Here is a 26,867-nt window from a genome sequence, read left to right on the forward strand (position 1 = left end):
AATTCTCACCTTTAAGAATTACTTTTCAAGGCAGAATGACAGCCTGTATTTTCAAACAGGGGCTTTTTTATCCATGTAGGCAATGCTGTTTACCTTCATAAATGTTCACACAGTAAAACGGAGCAGAACAGTAAAAATTCATATCATCCAATTTAAGTCAGTCACTAAGGTTCTCTTCCTGCATTACTAAGTAAGCAGCATGGAATTATTATATTGTTATCATAATACAAACAATAGTATAAAAAAATAGTTGCTATCATCCATTCTGAACTCCAAGGGAATAATTTAAGTCTGATCCCGCTGCCTCACCCTGTCCCAATAAACACTCAAATACTTGATTTCAAGATGTTTCCTTGGAAAATGTACAAATACAGTACTACATGTACATTAACCCTCTAGAGACTCTTTGAAACATGTTTAAAACATAGGATGGAAATGCTACAGATAAATAACAGATGCACCTAAGCAAATTTTCTATAGGAAAATGTTAAGAGCAGAAAGCACTTCACATCCCATCAAAATTTATCCTGAAATCTGAATGAAAGTATTAATTGTTAATGGCTATCCTCGAGTAGTTAAATTCTGCTTTTAGTTATAAGGCTGTGTTCCGTTTCAAAAATTTGTAACTTTACCTGAGCTAAGCTTTTTACTTGGCTGGCTCTGATGACAGGATGATAAGAGCTATGGAAGCAGAGTACTGAGTTTTGTCTAGCTTGGCAAAATTATTCTCTGCTTTCATAGTAGTTATCTTTCATTGAACTGGTTTGTTAACATATGCCTCTGAGCAGTTCACAGTCCAGTAGTCTTTAACTTGGCTACACTTGACCTTCCTCCTACAGCCACATATTTCGTATCTGAAAAGCATCATTCTTCCTAAAGCACTCTTGTCTGGGAATTGCCAGTCTTTACCTGAGAGAGGTTCCATTGAGCTTGCTGGTTTTGTTGCAATCCATACTTATTTTGTGGTGGTGTGACCATCTGTCCCACCATTCCACCTTGAGGTCCAACGACAGTCTGAGGAAGTCCCATCACACCAGTTGGTGCAGTACCAGTAAATCCATTGGGCACTCCCACTCCTACCATCACGCCTGTGCTTTGTCCCATGACTGGCACTGATTGTCCCATCATGTTTCCCATCATCCCAGTTGCTGCTGGCACAGGAACTCCCATGGCTGGAAAGCCTTGAAAGTGAGTTGATGGTTGTGTGGTAAATGGCATAGAAGACGAACCCATAAACATGCCTGTACCAGAGAAGGGAAGATTTCAGCAGAAGTGTCTTGTGACTTTCCACCCCCATCCCATAAGTCAGAAGTGCACCAAAATAATTTTAAGTATAACTCTGTCCATCTGTATGTCAGTGCTGCCAATCTAGCTACTGGTAAAAGCAAAAAATTACTTTAAAACTCTCAAAGGAAAGGAACTCACCACGAGCTAAACTGCCAAGAAAGTCTGGCATCCCTGTGGTGAACCAGAATCTTTCAGTTGCTGTATTGGAGGTCTTTGTGTTCACACAAACACAGCTAAACCAAAGCTCTGACAGTTCTGCAGGGATCCTGGCAGACTGCTGCCTGCACATGAGACTCAGACCCTCACTGATTAATTGCATGGCAGAATCAAACTTCACAAATCTTTCCGTAAATTGTACACTTGGTAACTTGAACAGCTATAAACAAATTAAAATCACATATACATTTTTCTTTAGCATCCATATTACATTTCAGTAATTTTTCTCAGTTTTATAAAAGCTGAAAATAAAAACCTTCATTTGAATATAGTTTAGCAGGTGTCCAACCTTAGCTTTATACATGTACTTTTCTAGATAAAGATTAAAACAGGACTGCACAGAAACCTTCACAACATTATTTACCCGGAGCATTTTGCTGCTGCATTGTTCCTGTGCCATAGAGTGATAAAATGGAGTCTTTGGAGAGTTGTTTCTTCGCTGACTCTTCGGATTTTGTTGTTTGCTCAGTAAATAGATCAAGATCCCCGGCTGCTCCAGACAAGGTGGCAGCTGCTGGTTTAGTGGAAGTGCTCTGGGAAATAAAAGACAAGACAGACTACTGAAAGAAAACAGCAAAAGATGATGTTAAATATTTGCTGTACAGCCTTGCCCCTCAACTTAATAAAACCTCATTAATTTACAGAAACTAAATTTAAGTGAATGGGAATTTAAAAATATGTGGTATGACTAAAGACAGAAAAAAGCAATGTAGGCAATATGGAAAGACCTTCAGACCAGATGGAGGTTACAAAACAAAGAAAACTAAATCTTCGACCAGCTTCAGGGCGTACACATACAGATTATTCATTCCTGTTGCTTCTACATTTTTCATCAGTGAGAAGCATAAATCAAGAACTGGAGTTAGATTATGAAAAATAATTAGGAAATCAATAAGGAGATTAAAATTCACATCTCATTAATCCTCTCATAGGCAGAATAGATTAGAGAAGAGCTAAAACAAAAGATTAAGTGCTTTGAAATGTATCTTTAGAGAAAAGGCAAAATTTTGGTTATCTACTTCAAGTAATAAAATTTCTAAAATACATTGTTTATAATTGGCTTAGAATTCTGTAAGCATGTTTCACTTATTGAGAAAGCATAATTATCTAAAACTTACTGCAATCCACAAATGAAAAACTAACATACAGGCAGCCTGGCTTTGTACTGCTCTTGCAATAGAATGTTTTGTAAGCAAATTATATCCAGTCTCTCAGTGCTGTTATGCTGCTGTTCATACCCATTCACTTCCATGTGGAGGCTTTACTGGGGAAGCAGGCAATATATAAGTTCTTGTTATATTCCTTAAAATGCACAACTCATCCTGTTACCAGTGGGAACTACTAACGTAAATCAACTGCATACACAATGAACAAGAGCCAGGACTGCAAATCATACCTAAACTATGGCCCTATTTAGTCCAGCTAAGTGATCTCCTACTGCTTAGCAAACACCTACTGCACCCACAGCTTGCATGAGATTCAACTCTTCTCCATACTAAAAGAAAATCTTCCTTGGACTATCACTGTCAATGAACTCAACATGTAACCAGGTCAGTTTATTGAGACACCCAAGTTTAGCAGACAAAGGACACCACAAAATACACAGATATGGAACACCCCTACAATCTTCCTTAAAGCAACTATCTCCAACCTGCTGCTTTTGCTGGTGTGCTGTGACTAAGCCCTGAAAAGTCCACTACGGTCACACTGGATTTGTTACAAACACTACAACACAAATATTCAATCTGCAGCTTCAAAAAACACATTACGTGTATGACTTCTGAAGTGCTAAAACCTCTAGCATAAAGCGGTGCCATAGATAAAGGGAAAAAACAAACACCAACACAGAACAATTGTTATCAGCTAAATTTGCAAGAAACCAGCAAAAGTAAGAAGGGCAGATTCACACAGTTGATGGTGAAAATTTTCCAAAACTGTTGTAGAAAGGGAAGAGAAAAAAACAACAACAAAAAAAAGAACTTCCTGAAGAGTGAAAAATCTCCATTTGTACTACAGCCAATTTGGGCCAAGTTGACTTAGTGGGCAACCAAGAGTGGGCTGACAGCACTTGAAAGGGAAAGCAAACAGAAAAATACCTATGAAACCTCTCTGGCCACTCTATAATTAAATTTTTCATTTTTTTCCCTGTAGATACTAAAAAAAACCTTCTCCCTTGTCCTTCTCACAATAATTTATGATTGCAAAGCAAATAAATGTTTATTTAAGTGGGTAGTAGGAAGCCCTATTTGAGACAATTCTTTATCAGTGTGACATAACCAGTCTTTAAAAATACCAGAATCAGATTTAACAACACATTCAGGCAAAAGCCCATCCTGAAGAGCAGCGTTGCTTTCCTGTGCATACACCCAGGAAGGTCCATTACTGAATTGTTCCCTGCTGGCCCAGATCTCCCGTGGGGCCTGCTAGGACAGCCCCTGTGCCACAGCCAGGCTGCAGGGAGGAGCTCACAGGAGCACTGCAAGTGGGTGAAAAAAGGGAGCTTCCCCTCTGCTGCCTGCAGGCAGCAAGGAAGGGATTTACTCTTCTCTAGAAGGCAGAGCTGGAAGCCTGGAGGTCTGATCATCTTATGTTTACAACCTAAGATTAAATGTTCATTTAACGTCTCTTCATTCGGTTTGGTTTTGGAAGATCCTCCAAGGAGCCAAAGCACCGGACAAGCACTCCCTGAAGTGTTCATCAGCTGAATAAATGGAAGGTAATGCAAAATACATGGCAAGAAAACAGCAGGTGGCATCCAAGTTAAAAAACAACCAACATTGACACGTTTTTTGTATCTCTAACATTGACATGCGACCCAAGACCTCTACAAAAACACACCTGGCATTCATACAATCATTTTCCTACACACAGTGCTCTTAGTGAGTCATTATGCTAAACCTAAATGCTCATTAGGTGCTTAAGGATCATACTGATAAGCAGTTTCATGATATCAGTGCAACAGAATTTTTCCTACAAACTGAAAGAGACGTGGCAATGGAGGAAATGAAAGAGGGAAGTGGGACAGTGGGACACATGGGGTTGAGAGAAGGACTGCAGGAGAGAAAAAAGCACATGTGCACTTTCCTGCTATCTTCATGTCTCTGGCTGGTATCTAGGAAAGCAGGGATGGCCTGCAGAAAAGCCAGGCCTCCACTGTTTTCTATTTGTATGGTGATAAATAAGAGCCCCACACAACATTTTCAATTTCTCCCTGCTGACTGGAAGAGCTATTTGCATAGGGAAAATACAGCCTAGCACACAATTATTCTTAAGTAAACAAGGTACTAAGTACATTATTAAGGTCTTAAATTCTATATACAATTTTTACCCTTTTTGTCTTTGCACTGTAAATGGACTTGATGTTTATTTCAACTCTTCCTGTTTTGATTTTGTATATTTTGGTTTTAGAAATCTACCCAGTTCCATTAAAAATAATCAACTGTTATTTCCTGTTAATAACTAATGAGGAAATGAGCACTCAACTATATTCAGTTCACAAAGAAAAACACTAAGAAATCTCATCTGTTCTCTTGCATTTAGGAATTATCAGCAATATCTGAAAAATACTAAGATTTTTATCACTTTCTCAGATCATATCCAAGAATATAATTAACCCTACAATAAGATTAAAAATTCAACTTTATTTTTTGCTGCATGTCCAGCACTCACAACAAGTAATATGTTTCCTTTGCAATCCTCCTTGTCTAGGATTGAAAACATTTATCTTCCCTGCAGTCCCATTTCCAACTCCTTCTTCAGATTTCCCTTCTCTAGAACTCAAAATAAATTTTTGTTCCTTTAGACTCTGTTCAGCTGACTCCTCCTGGTTCTGGAGTATGAAGTCTGCCCTTCCACTATGCTCCACCTAAGGCATTTAAAGCACCTAAGAGAGTATAATCATGGATTCATAAATGGTTTGGGTTGGAAGGGACCTTAAAAAACTATAAGTTCCAACCCCTTGACATGGGCAGGTCACCTTTCACCAGATCAGCTTACTCAATCCAATCTGGCCTTGAACAATGCCAAGGATGGGGGCATCCACAACTTCTCAGGGCAACCTGTTTCAGAGTCTCATCACCCTAACAGTAAAGAACTTATTCCTAATATTTAATTGAAAACTACCCTTGTTCAGTTGGAAGACATTTTCCCTTGTCCTGTCACTAGACTCCCTAAAAAACGAGTCCCTCCCCATCTTTCCTGTAGTCCACCTTCAAATACTGAAAATTACTATAAGGTGTCTCCAGAGCCTTCTCTCTTCTCCAAGTTGAACAACCCCAACTGTCTCAGCCTCCCTTCACAGGAGCAGAGCTCCATCCCTCTGAGCATCTTTGTGGCCCCCTCTGCTCCAACACGTCCATGTTGGGACCTTGCTATGCTGGGAGCCCCAGGCTGCAGGCAGGGCTCCCAGGAGAGTGTAGCAGAGTCAGGCAATCACCTCCCTGCACCTGCTGCTCACACTTCTCCTGATGCAGCCCAGGATACTGCTGGGTTTCCAAGCTGAAAGGGCACACTGCCAGATCTCACTCAGATCTGCACCCACCAGCCCCCCCCAATCCCTCTGTGCAGGCCTGCTCTCAACTTACTGCCCAGCCTGGAGTCACGTTTGGAATTGCTCTAACTCCATTTGAAGGAATGAAACTTTTGCTTTCAGATAACTGAAAATCTAGACAGGGGTAAAGCAAACATAAGCACAAGCTACAAGCATTTCAACTGATTGTATTGGAATAGGACTACATAGCTTTCCAGTCTTGCCCTGCTTAAATAGCACTCATGATAAAGCAAATTTCTGAAAAAGCACATTTTTACAAAAAATCTCAGGACTTTGACACACTAACATCACCACAATTCATTAGTAACTTGAAGCTTGTTTGCCAGTCTATGGCAACCATGGAAGATACACACACTGGACCTCAGGGAAAAAATGAGTATTTATGAACATCTCTTTATCTAAAATATGCCACCAAAGTTTTTCAGATATGAATCATGAAAAACACACACCATCTCTAAGAAAATACACTTTTGTAGCTACTGAACTGATTCTCAGCTCCCAATACAGTACAATTCAAATCAGGCCCACACACACACACAAAATCCAAGGAAGTTTAAGTTGACTAAATTTGAGTATCCTGCTTGGAGAAAGACATATTTCCAAACTTAATACGTCACAGTTCTCTCCTTCTCTTCCTCCCTACAAACTTCACTGAAGAATGAAGTTCACACTTTTTCTGGAAGACATACTATACAAAATTTGAAATTAACATCCGGCTAAAACAATTTAAGAAACTGTTTTAATATAGGTAAAAATTATAGACCTTTGTTCAGTTCCTATACAATATTTGGCAACAAACCCTATTCTAATACCTATAATTTAGCTATGCCCACTTAATATGAAAAAAACATCATTAAACATATGAAATGTTCTTCTTTCCTTTCTGTGCCCATGAATAATGCATAATTTATAGCACATGCCTTTTATCTAGTTCTACTGTAGAAGCTGCTTAAGGTAACTCTTCTCAAACCCCCCTGAGTTTGCTAATAGGCAAAATTCTATAAAAAACCAAATTACTCTGTCACATATTGTTCTTTACCAGTCCTTTATAAATTCAACAGTTTGCACAATAGCATAGAGCTATACAGAATGGTGGGAAGAAACATTTAAATATTTTTGAAAACTGTGATAAAGACACATCTGACAGCAGAGTCAAAGCACTCATGATCATCAATGCTCCAGTCACATTTGAGAAAGGAGAAACAAATGCTTTTGTTTTCACTTGAAAAACACGTTTGGCTATGACAATGGACATAAATCCTAAGTTTTGCAGACATCATGATGTTTCAGTCTCATAATAAAACATTCAAACAGACATTTCTGTGCTCCACAGTGCCATAAACCGGAGTGCATTTAGCATCAAATGCTGCCTTTCAGGTTAAAATGGAGAAGAAAAGCAATCTTGTGAAAACTCAAGGGTCATACAGATCAGTTTGAGGAGCACCAATAAATTCCCTTCTTTTTCAGAAGAAAAGCTCTCAAATCCCACTGTAGCACCTCAGACACACCTACAGTGCAGAACATAATGGTAAAAATCTCAGTGAGAAAGCAAGCCACGCTATTCCACATTTTATCCCCTTCTTCTACCTAATTTTTATAAATTTCAATACATTCCATTAATAGATATTCAAACAAGTTCAAATTAGGGTTTGACCATGGACTTCTACTTTAAATTTTCCAATTTAAAGCACAGGAACTGAATATTAGGGTTACTCAACTGCTGATCTGAGTTCATGCCTACTTCACGAATTACAGCCTCACACAAAATAACTTCACATTATAATCACACCTCTTATTTACTTCAAGAAATTTAAATAGACCAAGTCCTTAAACCCTCCCACAATAAGGCACCTGTATCCTCCTAACTCTTCTCTGAATCCCATACAACTTATTTCCATGTTACAAGGTGAAAGATCTCACAAAATACTTATAGCACTGCCAAATGAGAGGCAACTTCTCCCCAGTCTCAGTTCCCAGACTAGACATCACCATCCTGAAACAGAAACGTGCAAGGTCTTGATAATCCCCAAGAAAAACAGGATGATAATAATAATATTCAGGATAATAAAGAACCAGGATAATAATAGTAATATTCTTTGCCCCACTTTAGCAAGCAACCCACGTAATCACCATCAGAAACCTGTCTTCTGCTACCTACCTGTGTTCCTGTCTCTTATCTGTAGATTATCTGATTACATTACATTTTCTTTGAGATACTGATTAAAAACAGAAGATAACCAAGAATTAAATATTGCAATACACCATAAGGATCATGTGCTTGATAAAAAAATGCTTGCTGAAAGTTCTGTTTGTTCCTCCTGATTACTCAGAGGAAAGAAAAATGTCACTACAAATCCGGACAGGTTTGTTCACAGCAAGTGAACATATTAATGCTTTCTAGTATACAAAGAAGGTGATACTCACCAGATATTGAGATAGTATTGTCCTTTCTACCACTTTTTAATCAATTTAGTAGTACCATACTTAGTCTAGAAACTAGCACAAAGATGAACACCAAGTCAAAATATTCCTCTCACAAAAGGTCCAGTGACCAAATCTTTATCACAGAAATGAATTTAATAAGTTATATGTACACACCATTCAGTATGCTTTAGTAGCTACTCTATTATTTAACCCTTCACTAGTCATCATCACCTAGGGTATCATACTTCACTTTGCTTTTTTTCACTCTTAAGTATTGAGCCTTCTTTCGGATTTCCTGCATTCTTCAGCTAAATAATTCTTTAACCAACAGATCACATCATATATCCAAGGAATAGAAACAAAAGAAGGCTTTTCTTTCTCAGGTTGCTCTTTTCTCCTGGGCATGCAGTAACTATATACAGCAGTCATCATTTCCAGCTTCAGAATGACTGGAAAGGGGGAAAACCAGAATTCAGTGCTACCCAATAAGTACAATACTACCACTGGCCCCTTTAATTTGAGGCCAAGTGACAAATTCAAAATTCTAGGTTTGAATTTACTCAATCTGCACCCAAATGTAATAAATTAAAAACTAAGGAAAGCTAGAAAGGGGTTACTGCTTTTCACATCTAGCTCTACAGGGATCAATTCTGATATAAAGCATTAGAATACCAGACAACAAGCACTCAAATATTGCTGTTCCTGGTACTTTGACCAAAGACTTCCACAAGAGATAAGAACATCTACACCAACAATGTCCTTTGCAATTTTAGTTAACACATCCAAATTGAAATGCAAATATACATGTTATTTCCCTCACTGTTTATGGGTAGGATAACACATGGTGGGAAGCTTGCTCTATCTGAAGCATTATGTTTAAAAAGAAACCCTCACTAGCACATTGCACAAAGTCAGCCCTCAGCAGCAAGTAGGGAAAGGGAGAGTAAAAGATAACAAAATGTGTTGAATAAAATGTATCTGCTTTAAGGCACTCAGAACTCCTTTTCATCATTATCCCTTTCATTGTGCATACTATGAAAACGAAAGTATGAAAAGAGTACAGATCACATGTCCAAAATCATAAATTCAAGAATACACACAATCCTTTCTGGTTCAGCAGAGTGAGACAGAAAGCCCTACACAAAAATAAGCTTCTAAATGACCTTAACAAAATGCCCCAGATGGGGAAGCTAGCCCAGCACTACTCCAAAACCTCCCTCTCAGAAGCCAGTGTGGGTTAAGGAAATCTGCACATGTGCACCACCAACACCCTGCTCTTTGGGTTGTATGGCTACTTCAGGAGAGCTGCAGCTTCAAGCAGTTTCTTTGTTGTCCCTTTCCAGGCTATAACTGGCATGGTGATGGTTTGCTTCCACACTATCATGGCTATCAAACTATCATGGAGCAGGCCATGCACAGGAGTTATGCTACTCTCAAGTACAAGTTCCAAGATGATACAAAAGACAGATCAGCCCAGGCAGCAATATAAATTTTTCTTGATATCTGTTCTTGATTTTGAGTATGAAACCTCAGACCCCAAATTTTTAGCATGTCTAAGAGAGAAGCATCTGCTGCAGCCTTTCCTAAATATCAGCATCACAAAGAAATAAGAGGTCTTAAAAAGTATTACTTGATGCCCAATAACCTGAGAACATAAAGTTATATTCAGCAATACCTATTAAAAAAAGAATAAGACCAAAGAATATAAATGAAAAGAAAACATTACTACCATCACCATGGTAAGACAGAATCCAGTTTAGCTGGATAACCAGAAGGAAACACCACACCATGTACTTCTATATCCAAGCAGTCCAGAAGCTTGAAGAGGTGAGAAAAATATCAGTATTACAGTTTTAGCATCTCTAGTCATGAGGTGCTTAAGATGTGTAGAGAATTGTGCACTCCTTCTGTGTGAATGAACAATTTCCTGAAGGAAAATCCACATGTGCATGCACATATTTACACATACATATAACTAAATACACTTAATAAATTTTACCTGAGCAGGAGGTACTGCAGCTGCTGGTAAAGGATTAGAGATCATGGGGCCAAAGATATCCAGGTCATCATTCAGTGCTGTGACAGCAGCAGTGCCTCCATTTGTAACAGATGCTTCAGCTGGACCATCTAAAAAAGCAACAGAATCACTCTTAAAGTGACAATTATGAATATCTTAACACCATGAGAATAATTAAAGCTGTTTATTCCCTCCTGCCCTGCCCCCATCAAAGATGTGCTCAATTTTTGAGATATTTTTCGGACTGCAATATTGTTCAGATTTTGTAAAGACCTCTTTCCTGAAGAAGATGGCACATTACTGTCCTTCAGAAAAAAACCAAACAAAAATCAACCAGTGATAAAAAACCTACTTAAAACTTCCCTAAGGACAACCACACCAACTTAGCAGTACAGACTACTTATTTTTCAGGAGTCTCTGCACACCAAGATTTGTAGTAAGAATTTAAATAGATGTCTTACTGAGACGGTTCAAATTTGGTAGCCATGTATCAGACAAAATACACTCATCGGTGCTCCAGAATTAAAATCTGCATTTTAGAATCCATGAAGTTACTCTTGATATGCTAATTTACTTAATAGTACATAAATAAACTTTGCACTAGGGAAAAGGTCAAGCCTTTTTCAAAAGTCCTTTGCACAGACTTTATTCCATAGCTCCATATGAGCACACCTGCCAGGCACACTGAGCTAATAACCCATAAGAACCTATGGCTCTCACTCTGAGCCTTGGTGTCTGTAAGCCACTTTAACACATGAACACATTTACTGATCTAGGTGAAAGCGGATGCATGCATGACAAAAAAATAATCATGGCTTAAAGAGAATTTGCAATAAAGTACTTTAAAAGATACAGGGACAAAAATATCACAAAAGTGTTTTTAAGGAACAGAGCAACTATCCTCTTTTGATTTCAAGCAGCTCAAGAAAAAGGCTTAAGAATTGGCTAATAAATTTATACCTAAGCATATAACAAGTGGGTTGCCATTACATAGGGCTTGACAAATACAAAGGTGACTCTAGATTCTGCTAAACTTTATAATGACTGAATAGTCCTAGCAGCAAGTTTAAGAAAGCTTATATAGGCAATAGAAGAAGTTAAGTCTAAAATTAACCAATCTCAGTGTAGAAGTTAGACTTCTCTGGTAGAACAACCTAGCTGAATAAGTCAAAACTTTCTCTGCAAAAGAAACACTGCCATGACTGGCGCAGCTGTTTATATATCACAGGAGGGTCAGTATTCCAAAAACCCCAAAGTACACTACACTGAAAACAGTACACTAACATCATAAGAGTGCATTCTGAGACAATCCACTCAGAAGATCATTACCCACAGATGCTGTGCTGGTTTTGGCTGGGATAGAGTCAATGTTTCTCTCAGTAGCCAGTGTGGGGCTCTGATTTGGATTTGCACTGGAAACAGGGTTGATAACACAGGGATGTTTTCATTATTGCCAAGCCGCGCTTGCACAGCGTCAAAGCCTTTTCTGCCCCCTACCCCACCCCACCAGTGAGGAGGCTGGGGGTGCACAAGGAGCTGGGAGAGGACACAGCCAGGACAGTGACACCAACTACCAAAGGGATATTCCATACCCAACACATAATGCCACGCTCCGTAAATATAGCAATGGGAAGAAGGAGGAGGAGGAGGAAGACCTTTGGAGTGATGGCATTTGATTTCTCAAGTCACTGTTACATGTGCTGGAGCCCCAGCTTCCTGGGGATGTCTGAACAGCTGCCTGCCCATGGAAAGTGGTGGATGAATTCCTAGTTTTGCTTTGCTTACACACAGCTTTTGCTTTATCTGTTAAACTATTTTTATCTCAACCAACAAGTATTCTCACTTTTGCCCTCTGGATTCTCTTCCCCATCCCATGAGGGGAGAGAGCAAATGGCTGTGTGAGGCTTAGTTGCCAGCTGGGGAAAACCATGACAGACGCCTTCTCATTTCTGCCTGCCTTCCATGAAGGCAAAGTGGCCATGGGAATGAGTTAACACTAGTAGATCTTCTATACTGAATAAAAAGTGAGCAGCTTGAGGAATGTGAAGTAGCCACCTCAGTCAGTTTTATTACTCTTCTGTGATTTGACTTTGCTGGGGGACTGCTGTTGCACTGATTCTGAAAAGCAAAGTTACAAACTCAGCCATGATTAGGATAGAGCTACTTCCACCTTAATGCAAAGGTTGCCTCTTTCCCTTATTTCTGATGAATGGAAGCCAGTGGACAGCAAAATGACCATATGTATAATCTACTGCACCATTTGACACACATTAGTGCTTTGAGATGTGTGCAAATAAGTGTACTGGTCATTTAAGCATAAGCTGCTTTTGAGGTCATTCTGCAGACTGGCAGCTCAAAAAACATCTCCCCAAAGGTTCACTGTTTCAGATAAATTTAGGAATGAACTGTGCATAATTTTCAAGCAAAACAACTGCCAGGAATTAATAATTTAATGTTCTCATTTTCTCAGTCAGACACATGTATTTAAAAAAAAAAATCTTTCTTGTCACATTCCAAAGTAGTTTAGATTTCCTGAATGTAAAAGTGTTTAACATAGAAGACTGAAAATTTAAATGCAATAATTTACTGAAACAAGCACTTCACATATTTAAAACAGTCATGACAGAACTCATTTGCAAAAATATAGTATTTTTCAAGTATTTAATATGCTGCTTATAAATTAATATTATGAAAACTCAGATTTTTGCTAGATTTGTTCTGTAAGAATGCTATTTGGCAATGTACATGCCTTTCATCTGTTACTGAATAAATACCTCTCTGTCTCCACTGATGCAGAAACCAGACATTTTGAATTACTGTTTACAACACGGTTTTAAGCCAGTATGAATAACATTAATAGATGATCCTGTTTTACTGATTTCTCAAAAGGTAATAAAAGAGACTCCAAAAACCTTCCCCCTTCCCTACTGAAAGAAATAAGTTTCAGAATATAGAAGAAAACCTAACAGTGTTTTCACTCCAGTTTATTACTTGTAGCAATATTAGTGTTTCAATTTAAATATATTTGTATGCAGGCAGATACAAGCTTGTTTTTCAACAAAATAATTCACATTATTATACAGAGATTATGGATGGTCTCAACTTTAACACACTAGGTCATGGATTAGGATGTATTTCCTCCTTTCTCTTTCATTTTAAAATATTTCTGTAATACAAAAAAGATACTTCAGCAGAGTCCTCAGTTTTAATTTACTCTAAGTATGTCACTATTCCTACAACTTGTGCCACCTATCATTAAAACCCAATTAGAAGAGGTGGTGTGTATATGACAGAAGGAAACAGAGCTGCAGCCTTTGCAGGGAACAGGTAAACATCAGATTAAGTTACATGGACCTGAGTATTTTGAGACATTTATAGCTTCAGCCATCACATGATCACTTTGAAGCAATTAGCTTTTGAGAAACAGTACTTCCATCACTTTTCTGGAGAACACATCCATAGCTAGGAATGAAATGTTAGATGTAGCAAAAACCACTGCAATGAGAGCAGATGCAAAGCAGGGCTTCCATGCTCAGTCAGAGAAGGGAATGTGAAGAGTCTACAGATGCTGCTCCTCACCCTTGCTCCTAGGTCTGGTTCCAAAACTTCTCTTCTTACAGTTTATGACAATATTACACATAATATATGACTACTGTCTGCCACAATGTAACAGCAGATGATGCTTCTGACTTCAGATTAGGAAATCTTGTTTCAGTTTGATAGCAGAAACAGGAACTGTTTACCAGGATATACTCAATAATACAGTGAAGGGTTCCAGTGAAGTTTACCTTTACATGTATAGATTTTATTAATCCCTGACATGATTTGCACTGCATGATTTCCAATTCAGTGCTGCCTTCTGTTATTCATATGCATCACAGCTTTCATATACATCATTAATCCTTAGTATATTTATCTGCACCAATAGTGAGAAAGACCATCAGAAGGGCTTCAAAGGGACAGCAGGATAGGGAACAGCAAAAAAGCAGATCTGGTCTTAAACTCTAGATTTCTGAAGCTCATTTTTTATGGGCCAAACTGTTTACAAGAACTTTGTTACTAAGCAGCCATGTATTTTTATATATACAATCATTTATGACAGCCATACCAAGACTTTCAATAAAGAGAATATGCATATGATTATTTTTTACACTAAATTACTAGAAAGGCAGAACTGAGAGTAATAGGTCAATAGTTCCAATGAAAATCTGGGGCAAAGATTCAAAGATTCAAGTAAGGTCTATCTGGCCAAAATTATTGCAGAATTATTTAATGCATAAGTAAAATTTTATTTACTGCTAAAACCTTTGCAGAAAGGAAAAAGCATTCACAGGGAAGCAATTTCTATATAATATTTCTGAAAATAAAATGTGGAAAGCCAGAAAGCTAGTAATGCCTCAAGTGGTTGTAAATGTTTTCCTTTTAGGTAGATATATTGCTTACCTAAGCATAATCTGAACATTGCAGCAATACTATAAATGTTAACATATTTACAAGCTCAAGAAGTGGGGCCATGCAAACCTCATGAGGTTCAACCAGCCCAAACGCAAGGTCCTGCACCAGGTCTGGGCAATCCATGCTATAAATACAGGCTTGAGGGGGAATGGATTGAGAACAGCCCTGGAGAGCAGGACCTATGGACCCTGAAGGATGAAAATCTGGACATGAGCAGGCAATGTGCACTTGCAGCCCAGAAACTCAATTGTATTCTGGGCTGCATCCAAAGCAGCATGGGCAGCAGGTTGAGGGAAGGGATTCTACTTCTCTTCTCCACTCTGGTGAGACCCCACCTGGAGTGCTGCATCCAGCTCAGGGGTCCCAGCACAGGAAAGACATGGACCTGTTGCAGCAGGTCCAGAGAAAGGCTATGAGGGTGATCAGAGGAATTTCTCCTGTAAGGAAAGTCTGAGGTGGGGCTGTTCAGCCTGGTAAGAGAAGGCTCCAGGGAGACCTTATTGCAGCCTTCCAGTACCCAAAGACCTGCAGGAAAGATGGGGATAGACTTTTTATTAGGGTCTGTAGTGATACAACAACGGGAAATGGTTCTAAACTAAAACAGGATACATTCAGACTAGATATAAGAAAGAAATTTTCCACAATGAGGATCATGAAAGGTTGCTGTTTCATGGGGCAACCCTCTCAGGGAGAGGTGGTAGGTATCCTCTTCCCTGCAAACATTCAAGGCCAGGATGGATAGGGCTCTGAGTAACCTGATCTAGTTGAAGATGTCCCTACCTATGGCAGGGTTGGATTAGATGACCTTTAATTGACCTCATCTATTCTAGGAGTCTATGATCTATATGTGCATATATGATAACTATATATTTAAAAATCTATCTTCGCTATTTCTTAAATACAACTTTCTGACTTAGGACCAACCATGCTGCTTTTGGTACTTATCCAACAGTCCAACAAATGACAAAAGTACATTTTGCAGTTATGCAACATTCAGTTACATTTCATATCACTATTAACCTCTCAAAACTTCAGAGGACTTGTTCAGAAAATATTTCCCATGCAGAAGCAGATAAGCAGCTTTTAGTATATCATATTTTACCTCCAGTCATGCCAGATGAATGCCTCACACATCAAATTCAGTAAATACCATAATAAATCTGTTTCCTTCTAGTTATTCGTTGTACCTATAGTGGTTAATCCAGAATATGAAATTGTTTATTTTTTGAAGGGCACATCTAAACATGGTAAATCATGCAGAATATGCAAAATGCACTTTTCTTCTTTCTGGTAATTCTGTAAGGTAATATAATTTAAAACCACTATTTTTTCCTTTTTTTCCTCTCTATGTCAAAGTAATTTCTAAGTGGCATACCTTGGCAAACACAATGATCACAAACTGCCTGTGTAACATTCCAATATTCCACGGACATTTGTACATAACTATCATACCATTTTCTACAGAATATTAAGAAATAATTTACATCAACCTGGCATAAGTGGAGACGTCTACTTTGTAAGTATAAAAAACCAAAAAACAAAAAAGAGCACAGAGCACAAGGTTAACACTAGAGAGATGAAAATACAGCACCACCAATCATGTAAGTGCTGAAGAACTGTGGTTTACACACTGTGACTTTCAAACCAAAGAGTGTTTCCTATAATTATCCTATTAAAAATTCATTTTATAACATCCTGTATCATTGATTTTAGTGTCAATTTTAGATCTCCACATTTTCAACAGGGCATTCTTCCAGCATGGGTAACATCCAAATAATTGTAGAGATGACTAAAAAAGCAGCTTCAGGCTTGGCCTAGAGAAACAGGCTGTTATTTCCCACTGCTTGGGAAGAGAGGGAAGGAATCTGGGGTTGCACAGCAAGAACACTGACACTGCTGCCCGTAGAGAGCATAACAATATTTAGTTTATTCATGTCCATTTCTCCACCTTTCTGTATGAGGAGTTCTGAACTAAAATCTAATCTGAATCAGAAAGCAAAAACCTATGAATGTTGTTGCATTATCAAAAAGTAAGTACCTAAAGAGCATCTCAATAACAACCCCCTGATGAGGAAATCAAGGGAAGCACACAAATCTATTTGAAAGGGCTCAGAACAAGCACAAAAGTGATAGTAGGGTCACTGAAGATATTATGCCTCTTCTCCTATTACAAGATTTAAAGGTACAATTCCCCAAGTCATATTTTATTGAAAATTTTGCAATTTGTAAATAGAAGTGAAAGAGAGTTTCCTTTTAGAAAATTGCCCAGCTATAATTTTCATAGGATAAGTCCTATCTAAGGAAGTTTACCTTCTGATGAGGTCACTACTGCAAAACCAACTGAGACAAAAACAACAACCCAGAGACTAACATCATACCCAAAGCTAGCAGTGAGGGTTACTCCAGAAAATACTTTGCCAAAAAGCTGGGCTGTTCTGAAAGCCAAAATTATTCTAGCATGAATTCTGATCCATTAAAATTACTTAACCTGCTATCACAAGTGATTTTGAGCTGCCCTACTAAAAGCTAGTACTATTCTCCACTAGCAGAAATGAAGTCCTAAGAGAATGAATCCTCATTAGAAAAATGTCTGCTCAGTAAGAACGAGCTAAGGAATCATATCAATTTTAATATTATTTGATATGACATATCAAACATTTTAATCAGCAGCACATCACTGCAGCAAAAGAGGTGAAATTCTGGGATGTATCCACAGGGGCGTTAACTTGCTGAGGCAAAGATGTGATCATCCCACTCGACTCAGCACTTCCCAGGCTTCACCTGGAGTCTGTGTCCGGTTCTGGCTCCCACAATTCAGGACAGACACAGACTGGAGAGGGTCCAAAGGAGAGGCATGAAGATGGCCAAAGGGCTGCAGGACCTGCTCTATGAGGAAAGACTGAAGGAGGTCAGTCTTTTCTCCCTGGAGAAGGGAAGGCTCAGGAAGATTCCATCCCAGCATGCCAGTAGCTGAGGGGCAGCTAGGAGGAGGACACAGCCTCTCTCTGCACAACACACGGAGCACACAGGGAAGACAGGGGGCAGCAGGTACAAGTTTGTCAACGTAAGAAAGAAATTTTTTACTGTGAGATCAATTGCTGGAACAACTCCACATGTGGCAGAGCTCCCATCACTGGAGTTTGGCAGGCTGTGTGCCTAGACAGGATGCTAGATAGATAGGATGCCAGATAATCCCTCCACTCCCCTTCCCATGGACTCCTTGGAGCAGAAGGTCATTTGAAGTCCCTTCCAACCTGGACTACTGCATGGTTCTGTGATGTACTGGGTTGATGTGACCTCTCTTCAGACATCCTATCTGAAGTCTTCTATTGCAGGTGCTAATTAAAAGACGACTCTCCAAATGAAATATGCAGGTCTGGTCTCATTAACAAATATCTCATTTGCAGCTCAATGGATTCCAAGTGCTACTGGCTTATTACACTGCTTTTCAATTTGTTATTTAAAAGACCTTTAAGCATTCCCTCCTCTAAAATTATGGGGTTTTAACATACATATTATAAACTTTGCCCTTTTAATATCTCACTGAAGAAGCAGAGCTGTTGAGCACCAATTATAATACTATTTTCATTGCACATTACATCTCAAGTTAGCCAATGTAATCTGAGTTCATTATTGTATCATAAAACAGTGTTACCAAGATACTTTTCAAATCATGACCAACAGAATACAGAAGCCTAGCAATCTCAAAACCACATATTGATTAAATTTTAGGTTTTAATTAGGTTGTTGGTCTGCTAAAGGAAAATAAAGGAGAATCAGCTTTCCATCAGGTCTAAATTACTTTTTTTTTTAAAAATAGGCTCATTCTACATTCATTCTACGGTGTTAATTAAGATTTGCATGCCTATAGTAGCAATTATTTGGAGTGAGATATGGACAACACACACATAACCCATGCAAAAATGGTACTTTACAGTTAGCTCTACATCAGAGGGAAAAAACCACTGATGTGAATGTGAATTTTAATACAGAGAAAACATTTACTGTTTTGTCACATTATTCATACCTTGAAAGAAAAAATTTTAAAAACCCCAAAGCACTCTTCTACAAAGTGAAGTTTTAGAATTGCATTTAAGAGACTTATTAGCCTCCTCCAATATAATGTAGAAATCATGTAGAAAATTAAGAGTAACCATTACATGGATAGAAAGTGAATACTCTTAATATCCATTCACTTGTTATCCATTGATATCTTATTCACATTCAACTAACAGAAGATTTTCCTAACACAGAATTTCAAAAGGATATAAAAATACTGCAATATTTTATTTTTCCATTTACATTTTAAGATTCAATCAAATGGAAAAAACGCATTTAGAGCAACACTAGATAAATGAAAGACATATTTTATGAGAATGGCCTATAGACAAGAGTATAGGCAGACAGTGTCAATTAAATAATTTTACTAGAAACTGCTTTATTTACAGGACAAACCCACAGCTACCTGCCAGGAAGAAAGTGAAAAGGTGGATTAGATAAAAATGAATGATAGTTGCAGTCAGTACAAAACACTGAAATGCCCACTATATTGAGTTTTACAAGGTATTAGCTGCAGTCTGACAGTTTACAGTTCTTTTAACTAATATAGGAAATGTATGATATAATGTCTTTTACAGATACATGGTTCAGATGACCTCAGCATTTTCATTAAAAAGTACACTTGTACCATAAACAATGAAATACTACAATCCACAAGGCCTTTGAAAATCACTTTGATAACTTCCACTTCCCACAGGATCTCATTACTCTCCCTAGCAAAAAAGTACTGATGTACCCACATCCCAATGGCATTTTGCATTATAGTTTTAAATTCATGCATGCAATCTTATGGTTTTCATATTAATCTTTCAGTAATCACAGAAAAAAATATAAAAGTATATATATTAAAATATAAAATTACATATCTATGTTTGATTTAAAATCAAGCAATTATGTATTGCTTACCAAGTCCTAAGAGGTCAATAGTGGGTTCTGATGACTTTTTTGGACTTGCTTTAGCTTCTGATTGCTGATCCTCTTTCTTCTGTGGCTTGTAAGGGGAAAAAAACCAAATACAAGTAACGTGTCTGAAAAGATTCAGTGCTTAAAAAATTTTCATTAAAGACACTGTTTCAGTGGCAGAAGTAAAAGTTCTTTTCCATATTTGTTTATCATAATGAATTTGATTTGTAATGAAGTATGTGGCAGTTATGGTCAAAAGGGACAAGGCACATGACTGTGAAAAATTATTGTTCACTGGTATGTACTAAATTTTTAAATAAATTTAAGTTCGAGGATAGTTTAAAATAAATTGAAGTCTTAAACTGAACCACTGCATATCATGCAATAGGCAAAAACCTGTCTATAATTTATCAACTCATTTCAGCAACCAAACAAAACAGTTCTGAAGCATAAAGAGTAAAAAAAAGTTTTTAAAAGCTTAAATTTACAAACTAGAAGCATACTAATGACATCAATTTGCCTTTCGGCAAAGAACATCTGCAAAATGTTCAGAATTTTGATATGCTGAGCACTGATGCACACAACCTGAGTTCATGACTTTTTCCTTTATAAACCTGCATGCTAATAACAGCATTCTTTTCCTTCTGAAAAGGGAATTCCCAGTCTTCTCTTGCCCAAAGATTCCAAAATGTATGATGGCATTGATGTGAAATTTGATTACGAAAATTACATCATAAATCTGTTTATAGTTCTTACACCAGTATCAGGCTGATCATCATCCTGAATCCATCAAAACATAAATTACTAAAATGAAGATGAACTGGTTAATAGTAGTGACACGACAAATGCATATCTTCATGTGCATTTAATGTGCCTTTCTCCATACTTATCACAAAAACCTGAAGTGGATTGGTTGATCAATGAGTACAGCCTTTAACCAGAGGAGATTACCCTGTAACAGTGGCAGGGCACTGCCAGGCTGGGCACTGGGCAGGCACTGACACAACCTGCTTCACTCACACCTTTAACCACAAACACAATGTGGCTTTCACAGGGTCACTGAGGCTCCTGAGGCTGCACAAGTCATTGAATCTTAGTATTTTCATACTTTAAAGTTCAACACATTCATATAAAGATCTGGTTTAGGTACTCCTTTACTTTCTTCCTCTCCTGCCAAAGGGGGATAAAGAGTAAGGAGCTTGGTGTTTGTAAAGAGCAGTGAGGAAACTCAGGAGTATTCAAAGGCAGCCCAAGTGAACAGAAGCCTGTTACACTACACACACTCCTCTTGCATGAGCAAATCCCCACTGAAAACCTTCAGTAAGAGCCCCAATTAACCAAACTCCATTCCTGCAGGTACTGCAAACAGGTACCATCACACATACTCTGACCCCTGCTAATCTTTCAGAGAAATACTTGCTCCCTCTTGCCAAAAGTCCGTAGTTTGACTTTACACATCTTGCTCAAGATGCAGCTCTTTGGGAAACAACCTGATGAAAAAGCAGTCCACAAATGCCCTGATTCTATTGTGTATTGTAACTTGCAACACCTTGTTTACAATCTGGAGCATAGCACACCAATTCCAAACACAAAAAAAGTATCATTTTTGAAAGTAAACCATGAGAGCATATCAAGGATTTTTTAAAAGTGACAATTCAAAATGAAGTTTTCTACAACTGACCATATCTCAGTAAATATGCCATAAACCAATAAAATCATTATTATAAACACTAATCAGAATTAACAGTAAGTGCTTCAGAACAGAGTGTGTCATAAAACCTTGAACATCTGAATTTTCTCCATCTCTGTAAGAAACACTATGGGTCACAGAAGTTGTAAAAAGAAGCATTTCTGACATGCTCCTTTATTTCATGACACTGGCTTTTTTTCCTTTTGCTTAAATAGCTTAAAAGTTACGAATATAGAATGATTTCTTTCAACAGAAAAGAAAAACCATTAGAATTATATTAAATTTCCAAATCTTCATTACACTGTATTAGATTTCTGATAACTACCTAAAACCACAAGTTTGAAATAATATAAAGCTTGACAGGTTAGTTTGGAATGCAAACTTTTCACAGAAGTCACACACTTGTGCATACATTAATAAGAACTAAAGAGAAAGAGTTCAAATAGCACTTTGTTTTATTTGGTACTTACTACTGTGGCAATTTAATCTCATTATCTAAACTAAAATTTTAAAAATATGGGAGGAATAATCTGCTTAGGTCCTCTGATTTGTCAAATAAATGTTTTCAATACATATTAAATGCATATTTCTGTTTCATCACTCTAAATAAGAAAGGCAATGAAGACACAAGGTATGAAACTATGAATTTCTAAAAAAATATGATCTCTTAAAATGCCATTTTCCAATATTGTAACTATTATTCCTTGATCAAAAGTTTCTGTCCCATTTTGCTCCCCTTGTCAGTATGTAAACTACTAGATTTTAAGGTTACTTTATAGTTAATTACTTTAAGAAAAGCTGCAAAAAATATTTTCAAGGTCATCAGTATATCAAATATTTCTAGCCATTACTACTGCATTTGTTTCCTTGAAGATTTTCTCTTAAAGCACTATTTAACATCTTTGCAGCTATACAGTTTTCACCAACATTCTAACCTTCAGTCTGAAAAATGAAAAAACACATTAGTCACCTAACATTTACCAATAATTCATCTGTATAGCAGCAGACATACAAAGCAATATTCAGCAGCTATCTGGAAGAAAAGATCTTCCTCTTTAATTATACCTGCTAAATGATTTTGTTCCTCCATTCTCTCACCATAACAAGCACCATTTCCTGGAATTTCCCATCCTCCTGTCTGAGATTTCAAGCAATTCTGTAATTTGGTATGCCTTTATTTCTGTTTAAGATGCTTCATGGCACACAGGAGGGCTCCTGTGCAAATTCAGAACACATTTGTTTGGGGCTTAAGGTCTGCCTTAATGATTCACAGACAGGGACTTCTCTAAGTCACCTGCACTTAGGCATCAACTAGGTAAGGCACCAGTGGGATGAGGGAGAACAAGAAACCTGCACACACACACAATTACTTTTAAGAATACCTAAATGACCCTCACTACCATGCTGCTTTTGAGAGTCTTGTTCTCTGTTCTGTCCCATGGATTCTGCACTGTGGTCCACCTGAGATAGACACAACAAAAAGCAATGGCTTACTTCAGTGCTCTCTAGCAGAGATCATGCCATGTTTCTGGGTTGAGGAGAGAACCTCAATAGGTCTCTTCCAGCCCATATAATTCTGGCATAAACAAGGAAACTTTGGACAAGAGCAAAAAGGAAGCCACACTGGAGTCACTAGAAAATTTTACTACAAATCATAAAGAGAAATGTGATGTTTAATTTCTTTTTAGCAGTTTTGCCCCAATAGGAGTCATTCATGACTAAGCTTTATGTAGAGAGTGGCCTTTCAAGGTAAGTACTGCACCCAGTGAGCACAGAAGTGTGAAAGAGGAAAAAAAACCTGCATAAGGAAGCAGTGACATTTCTTAAACTTACTGTTTAATTTAGTGTTGTGTTCTATCTAAAAAAACACCACATTTTGTAGACTTGCAAGGTAGCATGACAAATGCTTGGGAGTCTTGCTGCACTAAGATCCATCTCAGTTTCTATTACCAGTCTCCTTGAATCCCACAGCAATTATTTTTAAGTATTGACACCAGTACTAGATAACCTATTCCTTGTTATGCCCTTTGGAATAAGACCACATTAAAAATAGGAGACTAAGCAGCATTAAGTAAACTAAAAATAGCATTAAGAATCTGAAATGAAAAAGGCAAGTAGAAGGAACAGGTACACAATTTTGTGCATTTATTTTCAAGTGGAGCCTTCAAGGTTACTGGGGCTACTATTTTTTAATGACATCCAAGATTGTCTTAGTAATATATGTGGGTTTAGTGAATGAAGTACATGGTTATAGCAATTTCTGGATATATTTACTTCAGGTCATGTATTAACAGCTTCTCATTCAAAATCATTTTTATGCTGCTAGTGCATTCTTCTGAAATACTGTCCTTGCAAACTGCAGAACATCAACACATCTTTGATATGCAGGTCTTACATGGCCATTTTTCACAGTTGTCACTAATGGCCACTACATTACCCTTCAGGGTCTTCTCATGTTGGAGACCTACTGAAAGCAAGCAATATCCACTGCCTTCAATTATTCTGATATTATTGAAAACAGTTTGTTGCAAATATCACTGAAAGGAACTGAAGCCAGACCAAGCTTCCAGGGAGTTGGCTCTTTTACATGCTCCACATGATCAGCATGACTTGGAATTTTTTACCTAAAAAAACTTGAGTCCTTGTTATGAAAAGAGCCACAAAACCTAATTTAAACTACCCCATGGATCAGCAGGTATTAGATACTTTGGCCAAATTAAGGAGGCAAATAAAGAATTAACCTTGCAACCTCTTACAAGTATTTTCACCTATTAAGCACATATTCTTAGCACAGGAGCAGGGACACACTTGTTACTCAGATCCAGTATGGGCACTATAAATTCTTGCAATCCTGTAGATGACAGGTAACTGGGATACAATAATCTGTCATTGTTTTATTTTCCATTGCAGTAATTTTAACCTTCCACTCTTCTTATGCTCTTCTGCCAGTCCTTTCTTCAGGGGCAAGAAGCAAGACCCAGGGAACAACAGGCTGCTCAGTCTCACATCAATACCTAGAAAGGCAATGGAACAACTAACCTGGAAACCAATTCCAGGCACATAAAGGACAAGAATGTTAATGGAAGAAATCAGCATGGCTTCATCAAGAGGAAGCCATGCTTGACCAAACCAACACTTTTAACAGTGTCGTGACTGGCTTGGCAGACAAGGGTGGAGCATCACAGGGTGTCTTCCTTTACTTCCATAAGGTTTTTTTGATGGCATTGATAATTGATAAAGGTGCCATCAAGGCAACAATTCCCTTTTCAAGCTCCTGCTGTCATTTAATTCTTAATATCCAGTGATGAATGACTCCCAATTTTATACCCAAATCAAGTGATGCCTTAATTCTGTCTGCTGTACATCTACAAAACAATAATGTTAAAGTATGGTGCTAATACCACATCTGTAAGCAGTCCTCACAACAAGACTGATCATCTTTCAGTATCTAAAAAGCAAATATTTGAAAATATTTGTGAACTCCTCATAACTCCACCTCTACCAAAATGAACAACTGAGAAATTATGTCCACATCTAAGAAGCAGCATCTCTTTTCTACTTAATTAAAATGGAAATGCAGAAATGAGTATTTGGACCTTCACCTAACTTCCCCCACACTGTCACTGTAAATCAACTGGCTTGAAATTAGTGGATAGAAATTTATATGCTGGTAATGTCCATATACCTCCACAGTGCACCTTGGCCAACTATAATGTTCTGTGCTAAGAAACCATCACAAACAAAATCCAAAAGCAGGTAATAGTGAAGAAGACCAGGTCACCTCTAACTGAGCCGATTTTAATGCAACCAAGTGCACAAGCCTACTTTAATCTCACACTGAGATGATGCCTTCGTTAGTGGAAACTGCACCAGGCAGCTTCTTGTAATTCATAGAGATACTGTCTATGATTTAATTCATCTTGCTCATTTCCCTACCATTAGAGAATGGCAGGGTTAGTCACCTATCAATCTTGCTCATTTATCCAACATCAGCTCTAAGACTTTAAGGTAATTTCCAGTCTATCAGGTTTCGATGGAAAAGCTGTGAAAATCTGCACCAAAGTTTGGATGCTTACTCTGCTGCAGTTCTGGCTTCACCTTTAAAGATGAAAAGAACACCACTGTCAAAAATGTCCCAATTTACACAGGATGTGAAAGTTTTCCATTCCATCATGAAAGAGCATCTTTTAACTCAGCAACCTGCATTTAATGTTGCATTACTGTGCCGCCCTCCTTTAATCTTTCTTTACTAATTTTGTGCAACAACAGAAGTTATATGAGGTTTAATTTTGAAAAAATGCGTAAGAACACCAGGTTAGGCCAGCAAAAAAAAAAAAAAAAAGAATAAGAAAGCAAGAAGATCTCTGCTAGGTCTCAAATTAAAAAAGAAAGCTCCATTTTACAGAAATCAATATTGGCCTTTATTGAGCTCTCACAATGTATTGCCCTCAATATACTCCTAGTTACACCATTCTGGTTCAATCTAATTTATGTGAAATACTTTTCTTGAGTTAAATGAAACCAAATAAATCAGCAAGTAACTGTGTTAACTACTCTCTTCACACCTTAAGTTTTAAAGTTGATTTTACAGACTTGTTTCTTTCTCTTATATGTCACTCTAAAGCAAATTATTAGTGATTAAATATGTTTCTTTGACAAGGACAAGGGAACCGATAGGCACTTTATACTGTATGTTTTTCAAACTAATTGCCTTTGTGGCTCTGGCTGGGATGGAGTTCACATTCTTCACAGCAGTCAATACAATGCCATAGTTCGGATTTGTGGCTACAACACTGTTGATAACACACTGGTATTTTGGCTATTGCTGAGTGGTGATACTTTGATAACTGTATCATTTTAGTTTTGCTAGCTTTGCACAAACATATTTCTTGTTTTGCTAATTTAAGCAAGCCAACCTCCAAGCACCTCCTTAAGTACATTCAAGGACTACACACACACACACACAGACACATGCACTTAAGAGTCAGCAGTACTTTCCTGTTGGTAGATTTTCTTCACAATCACCTTCTGTTCCCCTTTTCTGGCACTCTATAGAATTTGTCAAATACATGCAAGGAGCAAATGCGTCAAGTGAATCAACCTATGCACAAACCTCATCCAGCAAACTACAGTGAATTCCCAAATTCAGTTTTCCCATTGAAGCTCAGTGTACACAAGCCTCAAAGATCTGAATCTGAGTATTACAGTTTTGCAGTTGACTCATCCAATGGTAAACTCCAAGTCCCTGAAACGAGCAGCAAAGCTTT

The 26,867-nt window shown here is 37.8% G+C and overlaps 1 protein-coding gene across 4 annotated transcripts in view; it reads right to left on the minus strand.

The window, feature by feature from the left end:
* SMAP1 (small ArfGAP 1) overlaps positions 1-26,867 on the minus strand; it is a 91,477-nt gene that overhangs the window by 2,382 nt on the left and 62,228 nt on the right. For 2 of the 4 annotated variants that reach the window (XM_063152970.1, XM_063152968.1), the window contains 4 exons: positions 19,914-19,992; positions 10,476-10,603; positions 1,868-2,036; positions 910-1,241 (listed from right to left, as the gene is read on the minus strand). In XM_063152970.1, the coding sequence (XP_063009040.1) occupies positions 910-1,241; positions 1,868-2,036; positions 10,476-10,603; positions 19,914-19,992 (708 nt within the window). Of the gene's footprint in view, positions 1-909; positions 1,242-1,867; positions 2,037-10,475; positions 10,604-19,913; positions 19,999-26,867 lie in introns of all 4 variants that reach the window. The other 2 variants (XM_063152969.1, XM_063152967.1) reach the window with 1 other exon arrangement.

Source organism: Melospiza melodia, chromosome 3 (assembly GCF_035770615.1).
Source record: "Melospiza melodia melodia isolate bMelMel2 chromosome 3, bMelMel2.pri, whole genome shotgun sequence".
Taxonomy (NCBI): Eukaryota; Metazoa; Chordata; class Aves; order Passeriformes; family Passerellidae; genus Melospiza; species Melospiza melodia.